Below are 24,784 nucleotides of genomic sequence, written 5' to 3' on the forward strand. Positions count from 1 at the left end.
TTTATCCACTCTGTCTCGAGAAGTGCTAAATTCAATACATTGAGATTATGATGATTTCTTGTTTGCCTTCCCACAGCGTCAGTAAAGCATCTCTGTCTCTAGCGGGAATATTTAAAGAGACACCTAGAACCAAATAAACAAATTGTTCTTAAGAGTGAGACAGTACCAAACGGAATGTAACATATTACTGAGTTTAATAACGTTCGGGATGCCACCTGAAGTGGTGATGTGAATACTGAATGCTTCTGCCAACACTGGTTGTTCTGGTGTGTGATATATTGTGAACACAGCGCACAACGACTTCAAGGTAGCAGTCTATGGACACGTTTTCATCGTCGTCAGAAAATCAGTCGGGATCTTGTATAGGGTTACAGATTCCGCGGCCTTTCTAGAAGCTGTAGGCTGTCCGTCCGCTATTTTTCATCTGTAATAACAAGAAGTTCAGGAATAAAAGTTTAATGCCTACCTAATACAGTCATTCTCAATGTTACGTCCAGCAAAGTTTGAAATACTTGAACATATGTTTATATAAACTCCATGAATGACCACTAAAGGCTTGTGATGAACATCGCCCAAGATTTCTCATCTTTGAATACGCTGCCATGGATACCATGGAGCGACATGTGGGACAATCAGCGTCACCTTGGGATCTGTGTAAATAAAATTTTTGCCTTGAACATAATAGCTCTATTTCCTGACACACACTTTCAGAGATCCGGTTACAAAGCCCGTTGTGCGCCTGTGTAAATCTTGGTAAGTTCTTTCGTGCTGAATAAAATTACATGTCATACTTCGAGCTTATTCTTGTTTGTTAGGCATCTAGCCTTGACATAGCGATGCTTGTGACGTTTTTGTTGCTAATATTACCCGTTATATTGCGCAGTGTAACTAAAACATAGAGAGAAAGGAAAATTAAAGAAAGGGAACGTAAACAGATAACAATTTACGGTTGCCATCGTTCAATAGGGTACGTGTAATAGGTTAAGGAATAATTTTTGAAGAATTAACCCTGGCTGCTATTCAAGAATGCATTTAGTGCGCTTGTAAATGTGGTTATTATTTGAACTTTGCTGCACTCTCTGTTTTCAGTGGCTTTTCCTTTTGTATCTGTGCCTTATTCGTACCCAGTGGCCAGCCGAGACTTTGAGCGCCACATCCAAAAGGACTAATTGGTTACCCCTTCCAGCGTCTTCGACTATCTCTGGTTGCGGACGCGAGTTGTAGCGTCTCCATGACCTCGTCTGCGTCTTCGATCAAATTCACAGCGTCTCAACGAAAGATCTCAAAACTTTGTAAGGAGGAAAGAACGAGAAAACGCTCTCATTAGCGACATGCCTGCGTGTGTTACCACCATGCTGTACCACACGGCACTCTATGATACCACAGGTACCAGCGGTACAAGCGTGTGGTTTTTACCACGGCGTTAGACTGCAACATCTTCGGGATCGGCCCACATAAAGTTTCGAGAGTCAGAAGAAATCACGGTTAGTTCGGAAAGAATGCGAATGGCCATAAAAAGAGAAAGTGTGGGATGCAAAAGATATGTGGGGCCGGAAAATTCATATGGGGACAAATTACCAGCGATGCTGTTCACGCTGCATACATGGGCTGCGCTTATTACTAAATCGTACTTTTTTTTTCTTATGAGACCACCCTAGCCGACACAAGCGCCTCCGCGGTCACCGCACCTCCCTTGCATCTCCCGCAACCACTGCAACAGCCACGCCGGCACCTACGACGTGCGTTACGTTATAACCCCAGAAGCGCAGCCGCGTTGCACAGGCGCCGTCGTCACACTCTTTCCCTCTCTCCACTACCCTTCCCCATTGCTGAAGCGCTGTCGCCACACTCTTTCCCCCTCTCCATTACCGTCTCAATTACTGCAGCGTCTCCACCACACTCTTTCCCCCTTTCCCTTACTCGTCTCCCCTCGTGTCCACGATCCTTGATACGGACATAAGACGCCGAGAGTACCACCCCCCCCCCCCCCCCCGCCCCCCCGGATCGCATGCTACGGAGGCATACGGGCGCTAGACGGAAACAGCTTCGCTGTAAAAAATAACAAAAAGTGCGTTCTCATTAGAGGCGTTTGCAGAGGCTGGTCGATCACAGGAAGTACAGTAGTGCTTCTGCAGTGACCCTGTGTCAAAAAATACCAATAAGTACGCTGTGACTTTGCGTTTATGGCCTCCAATGAAATCAGCATATATAAGGCTCGATTTCAGGTCGCACTGCAACTGCGATAGCAAAACATGCTTGTATGGTATTGCTAAAGCATGTCTTAATGAACCAATACATGGCTCGCCCAATATCACAGATGTTTTAGTTACTGGTTCGAGGGGCAACAGATAAAACGAGGCATTCGCGTCTACGCAACGTTTCAAATCAGCTAGACAGTGTGTTTTCTTAGACGTTCTTTGGGCATGTTTGAAACCAGCCAAACACCAAAATGAACGAAAGATAATTAAAATATTAAACGGAATTTACTGGAAGCAGTGCTGAAGAATAAATGTGATCATGATATATGCTTACCCTGCATTCCAAACAGTTCTTCCGTAAATACTCGTATAAGTTTATCTTTTCTCGAGTCAGCGCAGCCTAAGCGTTGCATGGAAATTGATAAGTTTTGTATAGTTGATTTTATACCTTCAGTCATTTGGTGTCGTACGTTTTTAATGTGAAAATATAATCTGTGAGTACTTTCGAGTTTAAGAACCGTAGAGAGCTGCCGTTAATGGCACCGAACTGTGTTCCCTTAGAGCTTTCCGTTGATCCTCGCGCGCTGTGACCATTGCTGCGCTAAATCAGAGAGCTGTAGGGTTGTAAAGAAGCACAGAAGGACAGGTATTGGTTTGTAAGAAACGGAACAGCGCTTTTTCTCTGAAATGAAGGAAATGAAAAGGGTGCATCTACGTTTGTAATCAACCGATGTTTAAAGGAAAAAAAAGTTATGGCAGCGCCATTCTCACAATGACTGTCGGTGGTAATGCTATTAGCATTTTACAATACCAATTTCTATATTATTTTCATAAATCTGAAGCATACATTTGAAGAACATATAAGTATAGAAGGAGGTCCTATAGTGATAGCACTGAATTCGTGACCTCCTTTTAATAGATATATCAAAGAAAAATAACTATGCAATGAAAATAATCACATTCGTCAGCTAACATCACGCAATGTAGAACAACTTTCAGTGATTCCAAGAAAACATTCAGAACAGAATCATGAGAAATACACTATCTAGTCTGCAAATGTAAATATTAAATAAACACAACGCTGCAAAAATGCAATTATAATAACTTCGTTTTCTATTCTATATAAACGCAAATTCTTTTTAAATGAATTAAAGGGACCCTTAATTATACCTGCAGGTAAAGGGTTCCATAGTGAATCATATGAAAAATTACCAACTAGCTTGCCGTAATTACTTCCGGGCTTTGGAAATAGTCATTCAACCCATGATCAGGCAGAATGTATTACCAAAGTCACGTTCATATAAAATCTGTAGTGATCACTGAGAGACTTCCATTGCTTCGGCTACATGCGACATACACTGTCTCCGGAATTGGCCTACTTTGCCTATGACACTCGCTTGTCAACATTGCCGCCGACGACGACGAAGTCGACAATTTATTGGAATGCGAAGGGTTTTACCTAGTGAGAGCCGTAGGTAACGTAGACATTCAAGAAGCAATTGGATTTAATGTAGACGGAAGCATCAGCCAGTCAACAGTCGAGATAAGCAAGAGACGTTCAGTGTATTGGTGGAAAAAAAAGCAGGGAAGAGATTGATACGACCAGATCTTTTACAAACGCAGGTAGTGGTAGAATATAGAAAGATATGTTTTGAGGAGAAAAAAGAGAATAATGAGTTTTTTAAAACAATGCTAGGAGGAAAAAAAATGTGGTTGATCCCTCTTATATAGGAATCGGTATAGAACACGAAAGTGAAACGTGTCTTCACAGAAGTAGTGTAATGTTTATTGCACATTGATATATAATGTCTATTGGTGTTTTGTGGCTAAAGCGCCCTTAGGCGTTGATGCACCCACGCTGACGCCTGGTGGCACGTCTCCTCCATCACGACTACCAACGTCGATGACCATGAGCAACCGTCGTGCATATGGAAGCTGCACTACGCTGCACACGCTAGCACAACGCGAAAGACGAAGCACGTAACTGACACACTAATACAACGCGCAAGACAAAGCACGTAACTGAATCGTCACCGAGTCAAATCAGCGCGTACAGCGCGTCGTAATTGCAGCCTCCGCGATCAACTTCAGAAACATTTTCAGAGCTAATTGCGGAGGCCACGCTCCGCTGTGCTGAGTACGGTGAACGCCACCTAAGTGGCGTTGGTAGTGCTTCTTGATGCCAGCGTCCCTTCGAATGCTGGCATCGAGGCGTCGTAGTGCTGAGACCACCGAAGCGTTCACTGTCGGTGCGCGTTAGTGTCATAATGCAGTACTTCTCTTTTCTGCTCGTAGGCGGCGGCACCGCCCCGAGCAAGAGCGCGGGTACACGGAGGAGTGTTAGATATATAAGGCGCGTCTGTGTAGCTCTCTGCAAATGCGTTTGTGGCGCAATGGGTTAAACGCTCGGCGATCTATCGTCGCGGACCGAGAGGTCGTGGGTTCGATTTCCAAATTTTGCATGTTTGTGGAACTTTTTCTTCTGGTTTCTTTCTTTGTATTATGTTCTATGACGTATTTCCGTGACGGAAATACGTCAGTGAAGTCTTCGTGGACCCCGGCATAAAACACTTCCGTGTTAAAACATGTATGGCATACCTGAGTAACTCAAGCAAGCTAGGTGACTATTTGTCAGCGCCCCATTTCAAAGGAGATGCCAATAAATCATCTTCATCATGCACAATGGTGTGACGACCAGGAGGAGACGATTATGACATCAGGAAAATGGGGTGATCAGGAGTGAATGATGAGGACGACGTCATGACGACCGTGTGACGACAACCGGATGGCTAAGGTCGCATTACGTCGATGGCATGACCACAACTGCACGGCGATGACTGTATGAAAACGCATGGACGACAGTTAATATCTGACGACGACGTACTGATGACAAATGCATGGCCAAGGCATCATAGTCACTAGTGAATTACGACAGCAATATCACGATGGAATTAGGGAGAAGAAAGGATGTCGATAAATTGAGAAAGATGACGATGGTAAAATACCACGGTGAAGATGATGGCATGCCGACAATGTTACGACGGCGAGGGCATGACGCATGTCGGATGACGAAGATGAAGTGACGACGATGAATTGACCACCTGGACATCACGACGACAGTACAACAAAAACATGACGATTGTATGACAACGACGACGTGACGATTAGTGGCATGACGGGAATCGAATGACAAAGCTGGAAGGACGAAGATGCAATGATCATGGCTGCATCACGAGCGCGAGACTGCACACACTGACTGAAGCTATTCGACAAATTTGGCCTCTGGGTTGGCGTAGAAGGCGTGACGAATATCAGATGACGAAGGTAGAGTGACGTAGATAGAACGCGCACCACGGAATCACGACGATGGTATGACGAGGAATGCACGACGAATATATGACGGCGATGCGAGCGCCACGGCTGTATCACGACCTCAAGCTACTACATAATAGGTTGAGGCCCAAGCTTAGTGACTAGATAGATTGATAGATAGACGAACATTAAAATACATCGTATGCTTTGTAGAGCAGCTGAAAGAATTTTCACAAAAGCTACTCACGGACATTTTCCAGCATGGCTGAATAAATTTCGGATAGGAACTCACTCAACGTGTATTCAAAGGTCTATGCCATTCCGAGAATGTGAAGTAATCGGATTTTGAGAACCTTTATCTGTATGAGGTCTTTATGTTAAGAATTGAACTTGCCTCTTTGCGAAGAGACTGCCTTTTCTTTGAATTTGGACAGTACCTAAAACAATATTGTCCAAGACGGTGGCACTCTCAATAGAATTTCCCCCATATAATTGCTGCGCTGAACTTCTAGAGGTCTTTTCATTATTATGGGTATCTTGTCATCCTAAAACTGAATATGCTCAATACAGGAATAAAGAAGGATGGGTACTCACAACTACATCTCTCAAGGCACTTTTCTCTCGAAGTGAAACCATTCTCATTCGTTGCACAGTGACCACTTGGGAACCTGTAACAGCCGTTGCTCCGGAAATCAAAGTACCACGTCCGTGATCTACCTAAGCATCGCGCAGAGCTTGGCTTCAGGCTGCATAGGAGTTTAGGCTTTTTTGTTCCTGCAAAAAAAAAAAGAATACTTTTCACAATATTCAAACGTTTACTGAGCAAAGGGTTGGTTCGGGCTATTCGGTAATTCATAGTTATTTCTGTCTTTGCACAGAATCTACAAAAAGGCCCAAAGAGGCACAAACAGAACAGGCACAATCCAAATACAGTGCCTAGCTTCGCTTCAGCAGGCTATCCTGAACACTAGACCTTTGCAGTGGCTGAGGTTCTTCTGCGCAAGACGAAGTAAGCAAGCGTGACCAATCAGGCGCAAGGAAATGAGGAGTCTGATCGTAAGAAGTTGGTAGTCGTTCCATATCTTCACACGACGTCACATCGTCTCAAGAAGATTAGGGAAGCGCAGGCATGAAAGCCGTCATGTGAACCCGGGACAAGTTGACCAAGCTGTGCAGGATGGCCTCCCCGTTAGAAAACCAAAGCAAAGATTGCAAAGTAAAGCAAAGTGAAAAATTATCTGCACGTGCTCAAGGTTGTGTATTGAATACCGCTATCGCGTGGCAGAACGTACGTAGGGCAAATGGAACGATACCTAAACGAGCGGTTATGGCAGCAAAGCAGGAGCGTGACAAAGGGAGGACAGGGACATTTGGTGTTACACTGCCGTGACTCTGCGTACTCCGATCTTGACAGCACTGCAGTCTGCAGATTGTTGCACATGTGCACGCGAGATTGTGTAAGCAGCAGTAATAAATAGTGATGATTATGAGTGCGTCCGCTCACAGTCTGTCTTGTTGTCTGCCAAATAAATGTTTTATTGCGATAGCAATTATATAGACACTCCAAAGCGGATTTCTGCCGTCGGCGTCGCCGTCGCCGTTGCCGTCGCCGTCGCCGTCGCCGTCGCCGTGAGGTTCCGTATGACGTCAACGGCGATGAAATCATTGCCCCGCTCCGGACGCTGTATGTGCGAGTGAAAGGGCGCGAGGGACGCGCGCTTTCACGGGGAGCGAACGCACGTCGGAAAGCCAACGCGCGTTCTGCGCCGTGTTCCCTGATGATAAGTGGTTCTTGAGGGAAAGGGAAAGGTTGGCGCTATCTTCTGCAGCCCTTGAGGGAGCACGGCTCAGCGCCAAATGTTCCCTGAAAGGCTGCAGAATTAAGCGTCTCTTTCCTCCTTTACAATCACCATATATAGAGAGCAAACGCGCCTTCTTCTATCGAGCGAAAGGCCGGGGGTGGGGGGCGGGAGGGAGGGAGGGGAGGCGACGTTTAGCTGCGGCACCAAATGCGTATTTATATAAACATGTTGCGAGGTGAAAAGGTGGGTAAGATTTCCGACGCTGCTAGATGAGCGTCCCATTCTGATCTCGTCGAAAACCTCCGAGCCGCCCCCAGAGGCACCGGCAACAGTCACCAACGCCGCGCGCGTTCGGTGCGAACGCGGGCAAAACACCGACAGCGTCGACAACAGTTCTGTGCGTTGCTGCTGCATGTCCAAGTTTATACAGCTGATAAAACCACTATCCTTACTGCGTATAGCTTTCTACTAATTTGCTATCGCAATTGATGCTTCGCCTTTCGGGCGAAACTTCGATCTTTTTCTGAGGGCAGCTGGTAGGCAAGCGCAGAGTAACGCATACATGTAGATATGATCAAGCGATTAGTTACGTTCTTCCTTTTCTTTTGGTCTGTTTACAGCGTATATTCAGAACATCTGGCGTTAAACATTAGTTGGAACTTAGCGGCTGTTGCGTTCGTGTTTCTGTGTCCCTTTTTCTAGATTCTACGCTAAAACACTAATAAGTTGAAAACGTTGTTTTACACAGAATGTAAATCAGACATCAAAAACAAATTCACCCCCCGAGAACCATACCTTCCCGATACTCAATTTTGGTAACTGAGATTCTGTGTTGCCACGTTACGCTCAACCGCAGTATCTGTTTCTTCTGTGAGTTTTATGATTTAGATTTTTTCTATTTTACTCAATTCAGGCAAGAACCTATTCACAATGTTAAATTGTGGTTGTTTTATTGAAAACACCAACGATTGTCCCTTGTGGAGAATAGATTAGTATTATAAAAAAGAATGGTCCAGCTAAACGGCAATTACATATTATACTGAATTTGAACGTCTAGTCGAATGGAATTATCCTTTCGCCAAAAACAACGCAAAGCTTGTCAACTATATATTGCTCATTTATTACTTACATAAACATAGAAGGCATGCTATTAGGTGTCGTTAAATGAGACGTAAGTGATCATTTACCTATATTTATATGCTGTAAGGAACACTTCAAACATAACAAAGCAAGAAACATTTCATCTGGGTAAATTAGGCGCGCAGAAGTATGCGAATGAGTTTTTGGTACGACGTTGTCCTAAGAGCAGACCTCTTGGGACACCATTCTTGTGAGTGACGTCGGGGAGACAGCTTATAATTAATTTCAGCTTCTTCTAGCCAATTTATAAAGTCAGATATTCCTTTAAACGAATGACCGAAATCCCAGGCCTGCGCAATGCATGCATGCTGCAGCACAGTCACAGCGTACGCTGGAGAAGCGGCTCCACATAGTATGTGCGTAAGTTTCTGCACCAAGCACTACAGGGTTTTCGCGGCGAAGTCTCTTCGCGTCGTTATGACGAGAACGATTTCAACTGTCCGCCTGGCGTCGAAGGCGAGCTGTGGCTTGAGCAGCAACACGTCGAGCGCTGCACCGTGGTCTGCTGAGCTCAAAGTTGCCAGGTTGCAGCCACGCGCGTAGCTCTACGATTCGCTTCTTGAGCAGAGGTTGGTACCTTGCGAGGAGGAGCCATAACGTGTACCGAACAGCGAACACAAGTGTCTAGACTACGTGGCGCACATGTCAAATCCCTTCACGTGGCACCATGCGATGATGTTGATGATGATGACTATCTAGCATTTTTGTATAAACGTCCTTAAACTTGTTTTTCTTCATCATACCATCTACTTTGTACCGCTATCTGTGCATCTGCTACATGGCGTGCCACCTGATGTAATAATATGCAAATCCAATGCAAAGTGTGCACGTAGCGACGCAACACGTCACGCATGTCACAACGCGTGTTTCCTCGCGTGCTAGGGCGCATTTATAGGGCATTTTTCGCGGCCAGCTAGAAAGCGTCGCCGTGGCTCAAGCGAGTTGAACAATCATTATAGCGCAGTTTGATTGTTAATGGTTACCTGACCAAACCTGTGTCCATTTGTTCCTCTGTGAAGCAAGGTTGTCCCTTGTCACCCCTTCTTGCCCTTTAATTAGAACCACTCTGTTTAAACGTAGTTCACTTTAGTAATATACATGGTTTCAATGTTTTTGTAACAGAGGTAAAATTTCTGGCATATGCCGACGACCTTGTTTTATTTCGTACGGACAAGCCCAGTACCAGACCCGTGGCGTTCAAAATAGAGAAATTTGGCACCATTTCTGGTGCACGAATGAACTGTGATAAAAGTTTGGGGCTTTGATCTGGCTCATTGATCTTTACGACGACACTATTTGCTGGTATTGAATTGACTTGCGAGCCACAAAAATACCTGGGTGTTCCATTAGATGCATATAAGTCAAGTGCACATTACAGGAGAGAACATGTACCAACACTAAGGCGTTATGCCCAAACATTCGTTGCGCATTATGCCTCAACCTTTGGTAGAGCTAAAGCCTGCAATTTATTTTCGGCAACAAAAATCCTCTATGTGCTGCAAATAATTATTGCTTCAGGCTTTATATTGAGCAGTTTTATCGAATCATTGCAACCTTTATTTTGGTCACCAGCTTATGAGCCAATGAGGCGTGATAATATTTTCAGACCAGTTAGCGTAGGTGGACTTGCCCTGGATCATCTTTATGTTAGACAAAAAATGTCTAGTTTCTTCTTTTTTTGAGACTGTTGTCACCGATTACTTAGAGCGTTCTTGTAAGTTAATCTCGTCAACGTTTCGCCAAATTTAGTATTTTCGGCAAATTTTGCATCACATCCATATTTGCAGCGATTCATGCGTTAAGTGTACCTCTCAGTGCGATTTCTGGCAGTGAGGTTCTAAAATGAGTACTTATTTTCTATAGCACGGAAAAATCTGTATAAAGATCTAATTGATATGCTTTTCAATTTCCGTTATACCGATCGCTATACATCGGCTTACCTGGACATGACGTGCTTGCAGAGTCTGTAAAATGCCTATTTCTCCACACTTCAAAACTTTCTTCCACAAAGTACACATCGAAACGTTACCTGTTTAAGCCTGGTTAAATAGGAAAGTCATTTTTGTATCTTCGAGAAACTCTCGCCTCTTTATTGTACCGGAAACATAGAATACTGCTTTATTGTTTGCAAAGACTCCGTATTGTTTTGGGACGTACTTCAAAGGACTTTTAAAAAGGGTCTTGATATAAATCCTCATACGATTCGATGTCTTTTGCCACCTAAATGTGAAGATGTCCTTTTTGACAGGCTGCTACTTATGGCGTTGAAGAGTTTATGGAAAACTGGCATGGAAGATCGGAATGCAGAACCAATTGTATCTTCGAAGTCACATTTCATTTGGATGATTTCACAACTGAAAGATTTTAGTGATCAAAGAGATTTTCAACCAGACTGATATCCATTGTTGATGCAGTGTATCCTTTTGCCCCCCTTTTAGAGAACTGTTTACAGTAATATTGTACTTCGTAGTCTTTGTTTTGTGCTTGTAGACGCGGCTACGACTGTTTTGGCCGCTATGTAAATATCTTACGCATGTTGATTTTATATTCGTAATAAATACCACGAAAGAAAAAAAGCGTTGGCATGGCTCAGTGGTAGAATAGCGGACTGCCGTGTAGCGAGCCAGGGTTCAATCCTAGCGGGAACTGGGTACTTTTTTTCTCATTCCCTGTGATAGCTGCTACGGGCATCAGACAGCACCGGCGACGGTGGCAGCAGCGGTGGCGCCGGCGGCGGCGGACACCATTGCCATCCGAAACACTATTGGAATGAGCCCATAACAGCTTACGCTGTAAAATGACGGAAATTCGTAAGTCTCGTACGAAAAATTTATACAAAGAAAGGACTAGCAATGTTTGAGTCGTATAAGAAAGTTCGCAATCGTCCAGATAGAGATAAGAAGTAGGGCGTGCATACCTCGATGATACCTTGACTTCCGCTCCATAGTCTATAAAAACAACGTGAAAAAGGAACCTCCTAGCTAAACTGTAAAGTGCCGGTGAGAAAAACGGGATCGTGAGGAACAGATGATTTTGAGGTGTGGTGTAAAATTTTTCGTGTGGTGCAAAAATTTTCTTGAATAATCAGTTTACTGTAACTAGCGTTACTTATCGTGCACCCGGTTCTTCCCTTGATGTTGTCCTTCATGTTATTGGCAATTTCATGTGCTAGACTATCATTGCTTAAGCACTAAGAAAATTAGGTTATCTGCGTCGTACATTATCCAACTCTCCAAAAGAGAGTAAGCTACTGTTATAGAAATCGCTAATCCGTCCTGATGTTGACTACGCATGTGTTGTTTGGAACCCTTATAAGCAGTGTGAGATTAACAGACTGGAAGCGATTCAGAAAAAATCTGCAAGATTTATATGTCACCGTTATGATCGCGACTTTACACCCTCTTCTGCACTTCGTTCTTTGAATTTAGCTTCGCTCTATGCACGTCGCCACATGGCATCATAAGGTTTCTTGCACAGCATCGTCAACTTTTCGGTTATACTTTCGAAAAACAACTATACCAACCTTGCGCCAGAGTCATCGACGAGACATCACAGCTTAATCTTGCTGCCCTACTTTGCACGCCCTAGCATTTTTAATTTCAGCCTTTTGCCTCGTTCCATAGAAGAGTGGAATTCTTTACCTGGGTCTATTCGCTCATGCCCATCCCAAAGCATCGTATCCGCCATCCAAGACGTATGGTCTTAGCACATCATCCTTATCACTGTATCGTATTTAGCTGTGTATATTTCCCTCTGTTAACCCACTCCTGCTATAGTGCTGATTGCGCTGCAGTATGTGCAAATTAATAAAATAAGTAAACTGACGCAAAAGGTACTAGCACATGGTCTCAAAAAATTGGGAGGATGCTTAAGCTTCGCCATTAAGAGTGTAACCTGATAGCATTCAAGGATCCCTGACTGCTTCTGACGCTTCACGGCAATTGCAGCTTTTGTAACCTTAATGTTTCCCGGGAAATGCTGGTGGCAAACCCTATGCACTACGGTGAGCTTTCTGGTAGAAACGCGGCCTCTCGCGTGGGCCGGTCTTGTGTAATGGTTTCGCACTTTTAAGATTTCAGTATGAGAAGATTTAGTCTAAAAGGCATCTGCTGTCGTTGTTTTATTTCATGACTTTTGTAAGCGGGCTGACATTCTCAATATTTCGAGAAATAACTTTGTAAAAATGGTCAGAAAATGTATGAGCAACTTGGTGATACAAGAACTTTATTGCCATATAGAATATATACGGGAATTTTCGCTCACAGGACGCCAACGCCGGCTACGACGCCGACAACGAATTTTCTGCGACAAGGGGCTTTTAATTAAAATCACTTTGTTACTATGGCGTGTACAATTCCAGTTAGGAATAACCTTGTACCATAATCAATGAATTCTATTTTTGTTTTATATCCTGCACACGAAATGTAGTTAATTACCGTTATTTTAATTATTTGAAATTGCAGCGCCAGAGATACTTGTAACCTTCAATTAAAACCAAAAATTTCGGCAACTAATCATGAAACACATTATTATCAAAGCACCTAAAACACATGTATTTCAAGGTGCTTTTTTTTTAATAAAGCTAGTTTATTTTAAACACGCAGCAGACACCGAACAGTTTTTTTAAGGAAAATAAAAACAACATAGGAATCTTTCGCCCATCTGTATACTGCCTGTTTGTTTGTTTTTTGTTTGTTTGTTTTTTCGAGGATGTATGAATAGGTAGGTCATATGGCGAAAGGGAAGCCAGGATGAACACGTGCACTGAAGGCAACAGCACTATAACAACTGTGACTTCGATATGGCGTTAGCATTTAAAAAAACATTGGAAAAAACCTGATATTGAGCTTGCCACTGAAATGGCTTGCCAGGTACCTGTGCAAATATTTTCATTGTCTGTTTGATGACTTGACATATCCGTCTTTCACTACATTATTTGAGTTTGAAATTAGATGTCAGTCGAAACCTTGATAGATATCGCTCTTAACTGTTCGACGGATGCATTTGTAAGAAGGTACAATGTGTACAGGTACAATTTTTTCAACGTCGAAGAATGCCTCTTGAAATTGTTTGCCTGCGCCATTTTATAACGTACTCACGCAAGCAAATAATGAGACACATCTCTTCGGTGGCGAACTCTTTGACGCCGAGGCCACAGATGGTGTAGTTAAGTCTTTTGCAGACCCTTTTATGACGATCATGGTGCCATGTCTGAAGTACTGGTTCGCAGGGGCCACTGAGAGGTCGCCGTTTGCAGTACCTCTCTTTTTCGGCATGCGCCGCTGAAAGATATAGTTGAATATAATTGCTTCAGTAGCTCAACGCGATACTCACGAGAGTAGAGGATAACTCTAAAAAGGGGGGGGGGGGGTTAAATATCAGGTCGTAATACAAGAATATCTAAAACCATTGGGAACACTAAAAAGTTGAACTTTTCGTACGATTTCTTAGTTGTCTTTAATTAGGCATACTAAGTTACGAGATACAAGAAAAATCAACATGCACCACTTTTGTTACTCATTTTCTCTCCCTTTCGTGTCTCATTCACTCTCTGAATTTCTTAAGATTACGTATTGACCAGACACGCATAGGATGTCCATCAAAGCCCGCCGACTGTACCTTTTTTCCTGCAGGCAATAATGTTTACTCACAGCCGCAGACATCGTAGCATCCTTCTTGGGTACTGTACAAGTTATCACCTCCGCTGCACGCAGTAGGATTGACCTTCTTGCAGAGCATGCTTTTCTGGTCGTAATAATAATAGTTCACTAATGGTCGACAGGGGCCAGTAGGGGCCGGTGTAAGGCAATAAACTGGCACTGTACCATACCAGTGTGGTAGGTGTGCAGTGAAGTCTGAAATAAGAAACATGAAAGCCTACTTATAAGTAAGCAACAGAAACGTTGGGAATATTTTCATCAGTATTAGATAAACCTATTGTAATGCAAGAAAAAGCAAGTTTGTTAACGCTCCTTCATAAAGCCCTGTTAGGCAATGAAGGGACGCCGCTGCGAGTAACGTCGTGCCTCTCATTATTTTCTCACTTTTCGAGGAAGAGCCAAATAACGTTCTCTAGAGACAGCTATATGTGTCTACCATGTTCAAGAACATAAATGTTTAACTGTCTTTGTTATGAAATATTATTTGAAGTTACAATTATTCTTTATGGTTCTATTATAGTTTAAAATATGCGAGAAAGGAACTTGGGTTAAAAATTTCGGAAAGTAATTGGGAATCAAAACTTTTTACTTGATTTTACTAATTTTACTAATTTTAAGTTGGTTAAACATTTCGATGGATAATTGCTTCATGAGGAAATTGCGTTCTAACTTGTTGTCCACATGAAGATAAGTTCTAAACATGTGAATATACAGTTTCAATTGTCGAAGTCTTGTTTTTTCTTCGGCTTTTTAACTACACAAACCTTAGTCAACGGCTGTATGCGTTAAAAAAAGGAAGTAGAAAAATTTGAATATGTCTCGTCCCATAGCGTCATCCACCTTTACACTCTGAAATGATGACAACCTTTTTTATACACTCGTTTGTTCGAGAGCACTGGTACATTTTTCAGAGTATATTTTTACCTTCATGTGTGTAATTCGGTTTCTCATTTAGTATTTCTTTGTGAGTTAATATAAATAGGAAACAAAGTATACATACTGTTAGACTCCTTCCTTTTCAACCAGGTGGGCGCTGAAATAATATTGGTGTGTAAGGTCAATAATTGGTAGATGACTTACTTCCAGTGGCCGTATTTTTGAGGCTATTGTGGATTTTTCGAAATAAGGTTCGCGCTTAGCAACCTTTTTAGCTCTTGCAGGGTAATTTTACAGATTGCTATTTCTGCTGTCAGTTAATCAAATTTCAAGGATAATGTATGTTCTAAATTGTTCTGGAATACGATAAGAAATCTGCCATATGCGAAACTGTTGAGCGAATTGCACTGAAAAGCGTAGACAATGCACACATTAGTTAAAGATACTGGGCAGGAATACGCCTACTGCAGATTCCACGTCACCAGCCACGGTGGCTCGCTGTTGAGCACGAGATCGCAGGATCGAATCCTGGCCCCGGCGGCCGCATTTCGACGGAGGCGAAATGCAAAAGAACGCCCTTGTGCTTGCGTTGTAGTGCACGTTAAAGAACCCCAGGTGGTCAAACTTAATCCGGAGCCCTAAACTACAGCGTGCCTCAAAATCAGAACTGGTTTTAGCACGTAAAACCCAAGAAAGAAGAAGAGCCCACGTTGTCCCTTGATAGGTACACGCGCTTGTGATAGTAAATGTTTCTTGTCTGTAATTTGTGCCATGCCGGTACTGTTTAGAAACAGCAATCAGCTAGAGCCCGAGGCAGCAAATGACTTTTGTAATCAATAATAGCCTTCCCACATCTGTTTACCTGGTTCATTACGTCCTAATTGGCCTTTTAACACAAGTCGTTAAGGTTCCTGCGATTAATTGTTCAGGTGGTTTTAGTGTATACGAACCTATACTATCCTTATGTAAAAAACACACCTTGTCCTGTTAATATGTAATGTTATTCACATACTATCTAATAATATATTTAGTGTTAATTTCCTGTGACATTAAGTTATTTGTGTATGCGAAGTAATGCATGTATAAAAACATAAAGGTAACCTTGGCCACTAAAACCTTCCTTGGAACAAGTTCTCGATCATTTGTATAGCTACTACGATGACACGAATATGCATTGCGGCTGCGTATTCTTTGTGCATATATTCCAAGGCAGTCTGATGGGACGCTGCTTGCTGTTTTCTTTCCACTGATTTCAGGTATCTATGGCACTATTTGCAGCAGTAAGAGTGTCCAGGGTGATATGTTCTGTGGGAGAATATCTGATGCCTGTGCAAGAATCGAAATTGAATTCAATTGATTTGAATTGAAATCTAGCGTCAAGCAAAGCGTCAATTATTGCTTTATGATAGACGGAGTCATATGCTGCCTTAATGTCCGGAAATATTGCAGTAGGTGTGTTTCCTCAAATTGCTCTGCAAGTGATGCGACCAAGACAATGACATAATCAATTGCGGACCTATTTTGACGGAAGCCATTATTATCCTACGGGTAAACTTTCGCAGTTTGCAGCACCCAATTTAGTCGTTTGTGAATAATTTTCTTAATAGCTTCCCTATGAAATTAAGCAAAGATATGAGTCTGACGGAGGCGTAATTTGTTGGATGCTTCGCTCGCTTCAGTATTGGAATAACTTTTGCAAGCTTCCATTCCGTAGGAACCTCTCCATTTATCCACGAGGCGTTGTAGTACTCCAGAAGACGTAAGCGAGATGTCTGGCAATGATTTGCCAGGGCTTAATTAGTCACACCGTCATGGCCAGGTTATGACGGCGTGTTTGTGTCACCGATTGCTACCATGAGCTCTTCAATTTTAAATGGTAATCCTAAGTCAGTAAGGGTCGCTCGAGGTGGACTATGCTGATGACTTACAATTTGCAGAGAAGGTTTAGCCCTGCTGGAAAGCAGCCTACCGTAGTGCTCTGCCACCTTTTTCAGCAATGCGCACTCATATAATGACAGCGCGATAAAATGGTTAAACTGTTGTGGCTCTTTGCGAATACCTCTTCTATTGATCACGAAGTGCCCACCTTGTGCCAGCTGACACCATCCTATGCCTGGAAATTTGTATATTTTTTTCTCAGCGTCTAGTTCTCTGCCATTCTCTAATCGGCCATCTCTTGTCTGCTCTACGCATGACGTGGTCTGCGCAACTGACTTTCGTCCTATTATTTCAAATAGAATATTCACTGGTCAGTTTTCACTTTTGTATAATATTGTGCTTATAAGTCACGTAATGTTATGCCTAATTTTTTGTTCCATGTGCCCGGTGACTAAATCTACGAACAAAGACTTCCACGGAGAGGCAGGCAGCGGATATCTATTTGCCACTTTCTAGCTAAAGTAATGCACTTGGCCCGAGACTTCTGCATAAAAATATTAGGACCAAGATTTGCTATTTGTCATCTAAGGACACCAAGTATTATTTAGAAGCTATCTTTGCAGGATGCAATTACTGAACACTACTTCAGCGTAGCTGAACACGGCACGGCAGGTTGAACTAGTGTTCTCAGCGGAACCTCAGCCTTAATTTTTCACACTTTAACAGACTGAATACCTTTGCGCATTCAGTGAATAGCGTTGAAGACATTTGGTCTTCGTGCTACATGCTCCCAATAATAGGTGTTTCGCACTTTTCCTGTTCAGAATTTGGTTAGCTATGGAATGTTTGAAAATATTTCCTAAAACGTTCACACATTCTCCCGGTACTTCTTGACTACGGAAAACCTTTGTGGCTGCTGGGGTTTCAATTGACACAAAGGTGTTCTTGTAATCTATGATGCTTAATCAGTGGCTGGCTGTACACCTAATATTTCTGGTTGAAGGGATTGTTATTAAGGCGAAGGCCTTATTGTCTCATCGTTTAGTCGACCTATAAAGCCCTTGAGCGAAAACACGTCGACAACACGAAAGGTACAAAAGCTATCATCATCAACAGCTCATACCGTTGCTCAAACGAGCAAGGTGGATGATGAAGATGGATGATTAAGCGAATTAAACGGATGAGTGAGGCGAGTTAAATGCAATAGAGAAAAGATTGATGCTTAGACGATTTAAGAGGATGACTAAGCGAATCGGACTAATCGATTACAAAAGATGAGTAAGCGAAATACGAGCATGAGTAAACAAATTAGGAGGAAGAGTCATCAAATTAAGGGGATGAGTAGGCAAACTAAGAGGGATGACTAAGCGAATTAAGGGGAATGTTTAGTTATGTGTCCCTCTTTATTGCATCGAACTGGGCTGTCGACTGCAATTCGTCTTTGGGTTAACATAAGAGAAGCTGTGAATTTTGTATATGTGCGACATTCATGAATAATTCTGTGTGAAGTCAGCGTCTTTGCTGGATATAAAAGCACGAATGCATTGTCCCGATACACTTAGACTAGACATTACCCAGACAAATTATTGTTGGTACACACACACACACACACACACACACACACACACACGCACAAATATATATATATATATATATATATATATATATATATATCGTGTTTTAAAGTGTTTTTAAGTAGGCCATGGTGGTATTCTTCGCAAAGTGCTTGTAGTCGCCCCTGAAGGTAGCAACTAGGACCGTGGTTTGCCTATATTGGAGCTCCACGAGACCTCGCGCGACGCCGACTTGTCGATCCAGAAAAGTGGTTAGGTTACCTTCGGCGATGCCTATATCTAGGTGGTCTCGTGGGCACTCAATGAGGACGAAGATGCTACTTTGAGGCGGTAACGTTACGCAGTCATCAACCACGCGTAAAGCCGTGCCATTATCTTCATGCTCCACATCCGAATCCGAACAAACGTAGTTAGAAAAAGTCACGAACATGTCACGCAGAATAATGATCGCCCCCCATATTCCTGAAGAAAATTTATGCCCAATATAACCAGCCGAGTATACTTGTGTAGCACAAGGAAAGACGCTACGAAGGTCGACGTATAAATTGCAATTTTGGCGGTGCATCGTCTAATCGGTGGCACGAGGTGTCCTCCAGCCATGATCAGATGTGGGCCGTCCCAGGCTGTCAGCACCTTGCGTAGCCAAGTGGCAAGTGAGGTATTCATAACCGAGTAATCAGCTCCCGTGTCGACAATTGCAGTTACCGGATAACAGTTCCTTTGGCGGTTTCGAAGGAAGGCGTCAACGGTACGTCGGCGGATATTCGGCGGCGGATATTTGACGGTTCGCATGGCAGCAGCCTCCCCCCCGGAGGTCTCCGGAAACCCCGGAGAGGGTTTCCGCCCGTGACTCCAGTAGAATCAGAGTCGGGTCGAGTGCGGTTTGGTGATGCGTGCCGGTGAGGGCATGGCGACCGCGACTGTCTTTGCTAAGGGGCAGGAGGAAGATGGCTGCTTTCCAAGTATTCCTCGATTTCGCGCGGGCGTTCGCCATAGCGCGGGAAACGGGCGTCCGGGTGGTATCCCCCCCGGCCAAACCGACGGTACTGGCAGTCGCGATACAAGTGTCCAGTTTCCCCACAGCGGTAGCACAACGGACGGTTATCGGGAGCGCGCCACACCATTGACTTCCGTGGACCAGGACGAAAGCCTCTTTGCAGAGTCGTGCGATGGACTGGGCTTGGGAAGCGTCGAGGAAGCCTTGCAGGTGGCTGCAAAAAACGGGCCGTTGACGGCGTAGAAACCCGAAGAACATCCGCGTACGGGAGCGTGGATGGCTCGGTTCGCGTTGCTGGCTAGGGATGAACCACCTGCCTGATTTCCTCCTGAATGACGCCCGTAAGAGCCGTGGTACTTGGAGGCGTCGATGCATAACACTTCTGGAGTTCTTCGCGAGCAACCGGCCGTACTAGTTCGGTAAGGGACTCCCTGTCACCATTTGCAGGTACAAGCGAGCATACAGCAGTCATGGTTCATGCAGCAGTCAAGCATGCGTTTGGTGAGTGTTGCCTCACGAACGAACTGAGACACTGTTGTAGGAGGGTTGCGCACGAGGCCCGCAAAAGAACTGTTCTTTTACGCCTCGGATTAACAGAAGCATCTTCTTGTCTTCTGGCACTAGTGGGTCGGCCCGACGGAACAATCGCGTCATGTCTTCCACGAGCAAGGGCGACGCTTTAGTTCGGCATTTGGAACCTCGAAGATAGGATCTGTTCGGCTCTTTCTTTCTTTTCGCGGGTGCTGAAGGCGTCACGAAGGAGTCCGTAAAACTCCTGCCAGCTGGTGAATGAAGCATTCGAGATTCTCGTACCACACCCTAGCCGCGTCTAAAATGGAAAAGTAGACGTTCTTCAACTGATGGCGGCCATTCCAGTCATTAAAGGTGGCGACTCGGAAGAAATGGTCTAACCAGTCTTCTACGTCCTCAAAGGCGTCTCCGTGGAACAGGTTAGGCGTACGAGGCGCGTTGACAGTGCATGCTGCAGCAGCATTTGGGATCTTCTCGGTTTCACTTGCGGTTGTTGAAATTTCCTTCGCAGGGCTTGCTAAGGGACTGTATTGCGGTGGAAGACCTGGAGGCGACGGCTGCTTCGATGGCTTTCTGTAGTCTCTGAGGTACTGGCGTCGGTAGCTTCTGGTTCAGGACCAGCAGGAATAGGGTGTATGTGTACCCAGCACCCCCACCAGTTTGTCGCGAGAGGAAAAGGCAAGCAGTAAGTTCCGAGTGAACGGCTGTTTACTGTTTTAGCCGCAGCAGCCAACCGACCAACTTCTTCGTCCTCCTCCTCCAGCATTACTATTGCATGGTAATATATATATATATATATATATATATATATATTGTAAAGGAGGGAAGGAGACAAAGGGCGGTTATGCCAGAGACCTGGTTTACTTCTCTCGACACGCGCCCGCAGTCCCAACGCAAAACCCAAGTGCATTACACTCGTCCATGCTACGGCTTGCCATGCTACGACTCGCTGCCGAAGTTGCTTCTGGTGGTTGTGAGGACAGGCGGTTGGTTAGAACCATAGTCTACAAGACTGAGAAATGGAATTAGTCGTCGTTGAGCCATCGAGTGCATGCGCAAGCCGCTTCTCTGGTGGCCGGCACTGAGTGCTGCACTCTGGTCTCGGAGACGATTAGCCCGTCGCCCTTGGGAAAACGCGGCAGGAGATCCTTGACGCTGAACTGGAGTTTGCACCACTAACGTCGGTTGCTCGCATTGATCGCGGTCTGTCGCAATGCATAAGGGTTATCTAGGAGGTAGCGTCTTCAATGAGTTGGTGAGCATCCGTGCTAGTATGCGACGCAAATGTCGCTCTTGCAAAGTGGCCGCTTGCAAGGGTACTGGTAGATCTTGTTAAAACACCGTGTGCTACCGCGCCGTCCTGGTCAGAGTTCTTGCTATCTGCAGGAGATGACTCGCTCTCGCTCTGCATTACGAAAGGCGTAAGATAGGAAGATCTGGGCCGCATGGGCTGGTCTTCAGTGATGATGGCCTCGGATCCACACAGGTCCTCTGTAATGGTGATCACAGCCGTGTTGGTCTCCCTGGCCCCCTTCAGCGAGACTTCCATAGGCGAGGCATGAACGTCTCCGAATTCGGTTAATGACTGCTGTGAAGTCCGGAAGTGTGGGTTAGATGGGTCTCGAAGTATGTCGTTCTAAGGATCTGCAGGACCTGTCGGTGTTGTCCTGAAGTGTTAGCGCTCCTCATCGGAGCTTGACGACCCGTTGCCTGCAGTGAAGCTCTCCAAGGTTGAGGGCGAGATACTAGATGATGGTCGGCCAGAAGCCGTGACGTCCGAAGATGACACGCCCGCGATATCCACAGAGAAAGACGACCGGTGCTAGTGACCACAAACTTAACTTCCGGCGGCCGTCGTGCTGGGTTGAACACAGCTTTCGCAAATACCGAGCCTAAGAGGCTCGGCTGCCTGGCGGTAGTTCACAGCGGAAGCGGTGGTTCGCCGGGCCGTTTCCCAGAAACACAGATGGAGCCGATGGCTTTATCAGGTGAGACGGCTCCTTCATGTGTCCATCCGATGGCGAGCTTGGAGGCCTCGTCGCCAGACTGCTGTGGATGGCAATTGGTCTCGACCTCTGGTAACGTATGTGCCATGTCAGTTATCGACACAGAATTAGAAATCCACAGCGGCAAAAGCAGGCTTCGCAGTGTGTCAGCGGCGGACCTCTCTGACGGAGGGCCGCAGGGCACACCGGCCGCAGCATCGAAGCTGTATCTCTCAATAGCGACGTGCACAGAAATGCGCTGGTCGAACTCACCGCAGGCATAACGAAGCCGGCCGAAAGCAGCTATCAGAGCTGCACTCCATTCAAGCCAGGACCGCTGCTTGATGCCTTCGCAGTCTCATGCGTTCACGATTCCGCAAAGCCATTTTGCTGCAACCAGCCATCTTTTGTTGTCTGGACAGATGTGATGGTCACCCATGGCATTGATATTGCAAACTCAAAGGATACGATCGTTTTGAAAGCCGCGGCACGCCGGTATTTCTATGAACGGCGGCTGCTGGAAGTTGCAGCGCGTCATCTCCTCTATAGGCTGCATGTCCAGCTGCCCGAGGAACCAGGTGCGGTGCCCATGGACAGTGCGGTCATTGAGGTTGTAACGGAAGTCGGATTCACCACCAAGGAAGCATCGACCTTGGTGGCTTGGAGGTAGAAGTAGTATCTGGGAGGATATGATCGCCAAGGGAAGCCAGGCAGGACGGGTCCCAGACGGAGGGGCCGAAGCGTTGTCGGAGTGTGAGGACGAAGAACGGCGCAACCGCACACAGATGAGAAGGTTCTCGCCATAACGTGGAGCTGTTGTGTCAACTTGACGATAGCTTGCAAGAAATAGCCGCAGAGTCCTGCCCTAGAGCCGCCGAGGAGGCTAGGACTCCGTCCCCGGACGGTGCGGTGATACTTTCAATGGTGATAGGGTAGCGGGCTCCATAACGGAAGATGCACGCACGGCGTTCTTTGGCAGGAGAGACCGGGCACGCCGAAGAACCACGTGGACACACTTAAGTTTTTGTTGACTGCGCCATTGTAAAGGAGAGAAGCAGACAAATGGCCGTCACGCCGCACGCCTGGTTTATTTTTCGTTCTTCTCCCCTCGCCACGCGCCCGAAGTCCAAGCGCCCGGGCCCAACTGTGCATCTTTTTATTCCTGAGATACTACACAATATATATATATATATATATATATATATATATATAGTTCAAAAATGGAAGCACGTAGGAAAAACATAACAAGACTTTACTGACGTTTCGGCCGGGGTCCGGCCTGTCTTGATGAAGGCCGGACCCCGGCCGAAACGTCAGTAAAGTCTTGTTATGTTTTTCCTACGTGCTTCTATTTTTTTAACTACTTCTGTGCCGGCTCCGGTTACTCTTTACTTCACTATATATATATATATATATATATATATATATTCACAAGCGTGTGTTCGTATGTAACATGCCCTGGCTTGTTGCGTCGATCATAGAGGGCCACCTTGGGTGGTTCCATGTACGCATGTTAGCTCACTCTTTCTTGTAGGAACTACAACTCCTCCATCGGGTAAACACCTACAATCAATACTAGCTCTATGCCTCAAATTAGAAAAACAACTAGCGAAAAAAAGAACACGCGCATCAAAGTAAATTTATGGAGTTTCGTCCTTAGAGGAAATCAAGTAAAAACAGCCGCGATTTGTTATATTATTTATATGACCGTGTGGTACACAACGTATTTAAGAAATATATTTCGCACAATACAATTATCTCACTGTCTATGCAAATACCATTCTTAGCGAAACTTTCCCACGCTAGGGTATGATTGCATCTACTTTTTTTTGACGCCAATAGTTGTGACACCAGGTATACGACACTGGGTCTGTGCCTGAATAGATAGCTTGGAGCACTTGGTTTATGCAACCATGTACGTATGTGTCACAGCTTATACTAATGCCCTGGAATAACTGTATGATTAAATGAGCCTAAAAATTGTTTACGCTTTGTTCAAGGCAGTGCGGAATCTAACACAGTTCACACGGGTTCTTCAAGCACTACAGCCCGTATGCGCGCGGGTGGTGAGAGAACAATTCTAAGCATTTGCATGCACCAGCACGCCAAGCATTTCAGAGGCCATGGGACACTTCGCGATGACGCCGCTAGATAGCACCGCATGACTCTTCATCGGACGCTGGCTGTCCGATGCATTCTGAACAGACTTGCCTAGCCCGAGCGCTTGAATTAACTGGTGCGTTATATTTTTATCACTCTCACGGCTTTCGCACCTATCAAATGTACAGCGACGTCGCAATTTCCCGTTAATTTTCAGTTGGCGGCTCGTCAAGCACATGCCAAACAAATTCTATACCTGCGAACGCAAGAAAAACTATGTCCGCGCTGCGCATCTACTTGAATTCAATGAGCATAGAAATGCAAAACGGTAGCACAATGATGCACTGGAACGCGAAAAGGCGCACTGCGGTTGCGATCAGCAAAACTCAGGGACGAGGAAGAGGAGTCGCAATTCAAGCAGGCGACAGCCGCCGAATAACGGGAGTACAAAACCGAATTCTTTGGTCGGCAGAGTTAACGCGGGGTATTTCCTTTCTTTAATACACGTATTTAAAGTATCATGAAGACTTTAGCCATTGTAGACACTTATGTGTCCTTCGATAAAGTTATTATTGTTCTTTATGCTCTCACACATCTAGCCAATAGTATGAGGGCACCATGGCGTCATCATCTGTAGTTTCGGTGGCTGGGTTTTGAAGAAGTTGTAGGAATGATTGGACTCTTCATTGCAGCGTCATTCTACGTTCTTCGCTGCATAGATTTGAGTTATA

At 44.9% G+C, this 24,784-nt stretch overlaps 1 protein-coding gene across 1 annotated transcript; it reads right to left on the minus strand.

The window, feature by feature from the left end:
* Positions 1-249: 249 nt before the first annotated feature.
* On the minus strand, positions 250-15,145 carry LOC125947295 (tissue factor pathway inhibitor 2-like). The gene is made up of 5 exons (XM_049671709.1): positions 15,113-15,145; positions 14,104-14,307; positions 13,552-13,734; positions 6,105-6,284; positions 250-424 (listed from the first exon to the last, which is right to left on the minus strand). Exons 2-5 carry the CDS (start codon positions 14,189-14,191, stop codon positions 414-416), a joined length of 462 nt encoding a protein of 153 aa, XP_049527666.1. The 5' UTR covers positions 14,192-14,307; positions 15,113-15,145; the 3' UTR covers positions 250-413.
* Positions 15,146-24,784: the final 9,639 nt, after the last annotated feature.

Source organism: Dermacentor silvarum, chromosome 7 (genome assembly GCF_013339745.2).
Source record: "Dermacentor silvarum isolate Dsil-2018 chromosome 7, BIME_Dsil_1.4, whole genome shotgun sequence".
Taxonomy (NCBI): domain Eukaryota; kingdom Metazoa; phylum Arthropoda; class Arachnida; order Ixodida; family Ixodidae; genus Dermacentor; species Dermacentor silvarum.

Coding starts and splice junctions, on each gene's coding strand:
- LOC125947295 (XM_049671709.1), bottom strand. CDS start 14,191: ATGCTCTGCAAGAAGGTCAATCCTACTGCGTGCAGCGGAGGTGATAAC. Junction 13,735..14,103: donor ATGCTACGATGTCTGCGGCT/GTGAGTAAACAT, acceptor TATATCTTTCAG/CGGCGCATGCCGAAAAAGAG. Junction 6,285..13,551: donor GTGTCTCATTATTTGCTTGC/GTGAGTACGTTA, acceptor TTTTTTTTGCAG/GAACAAAAAAGCCTAAACTC.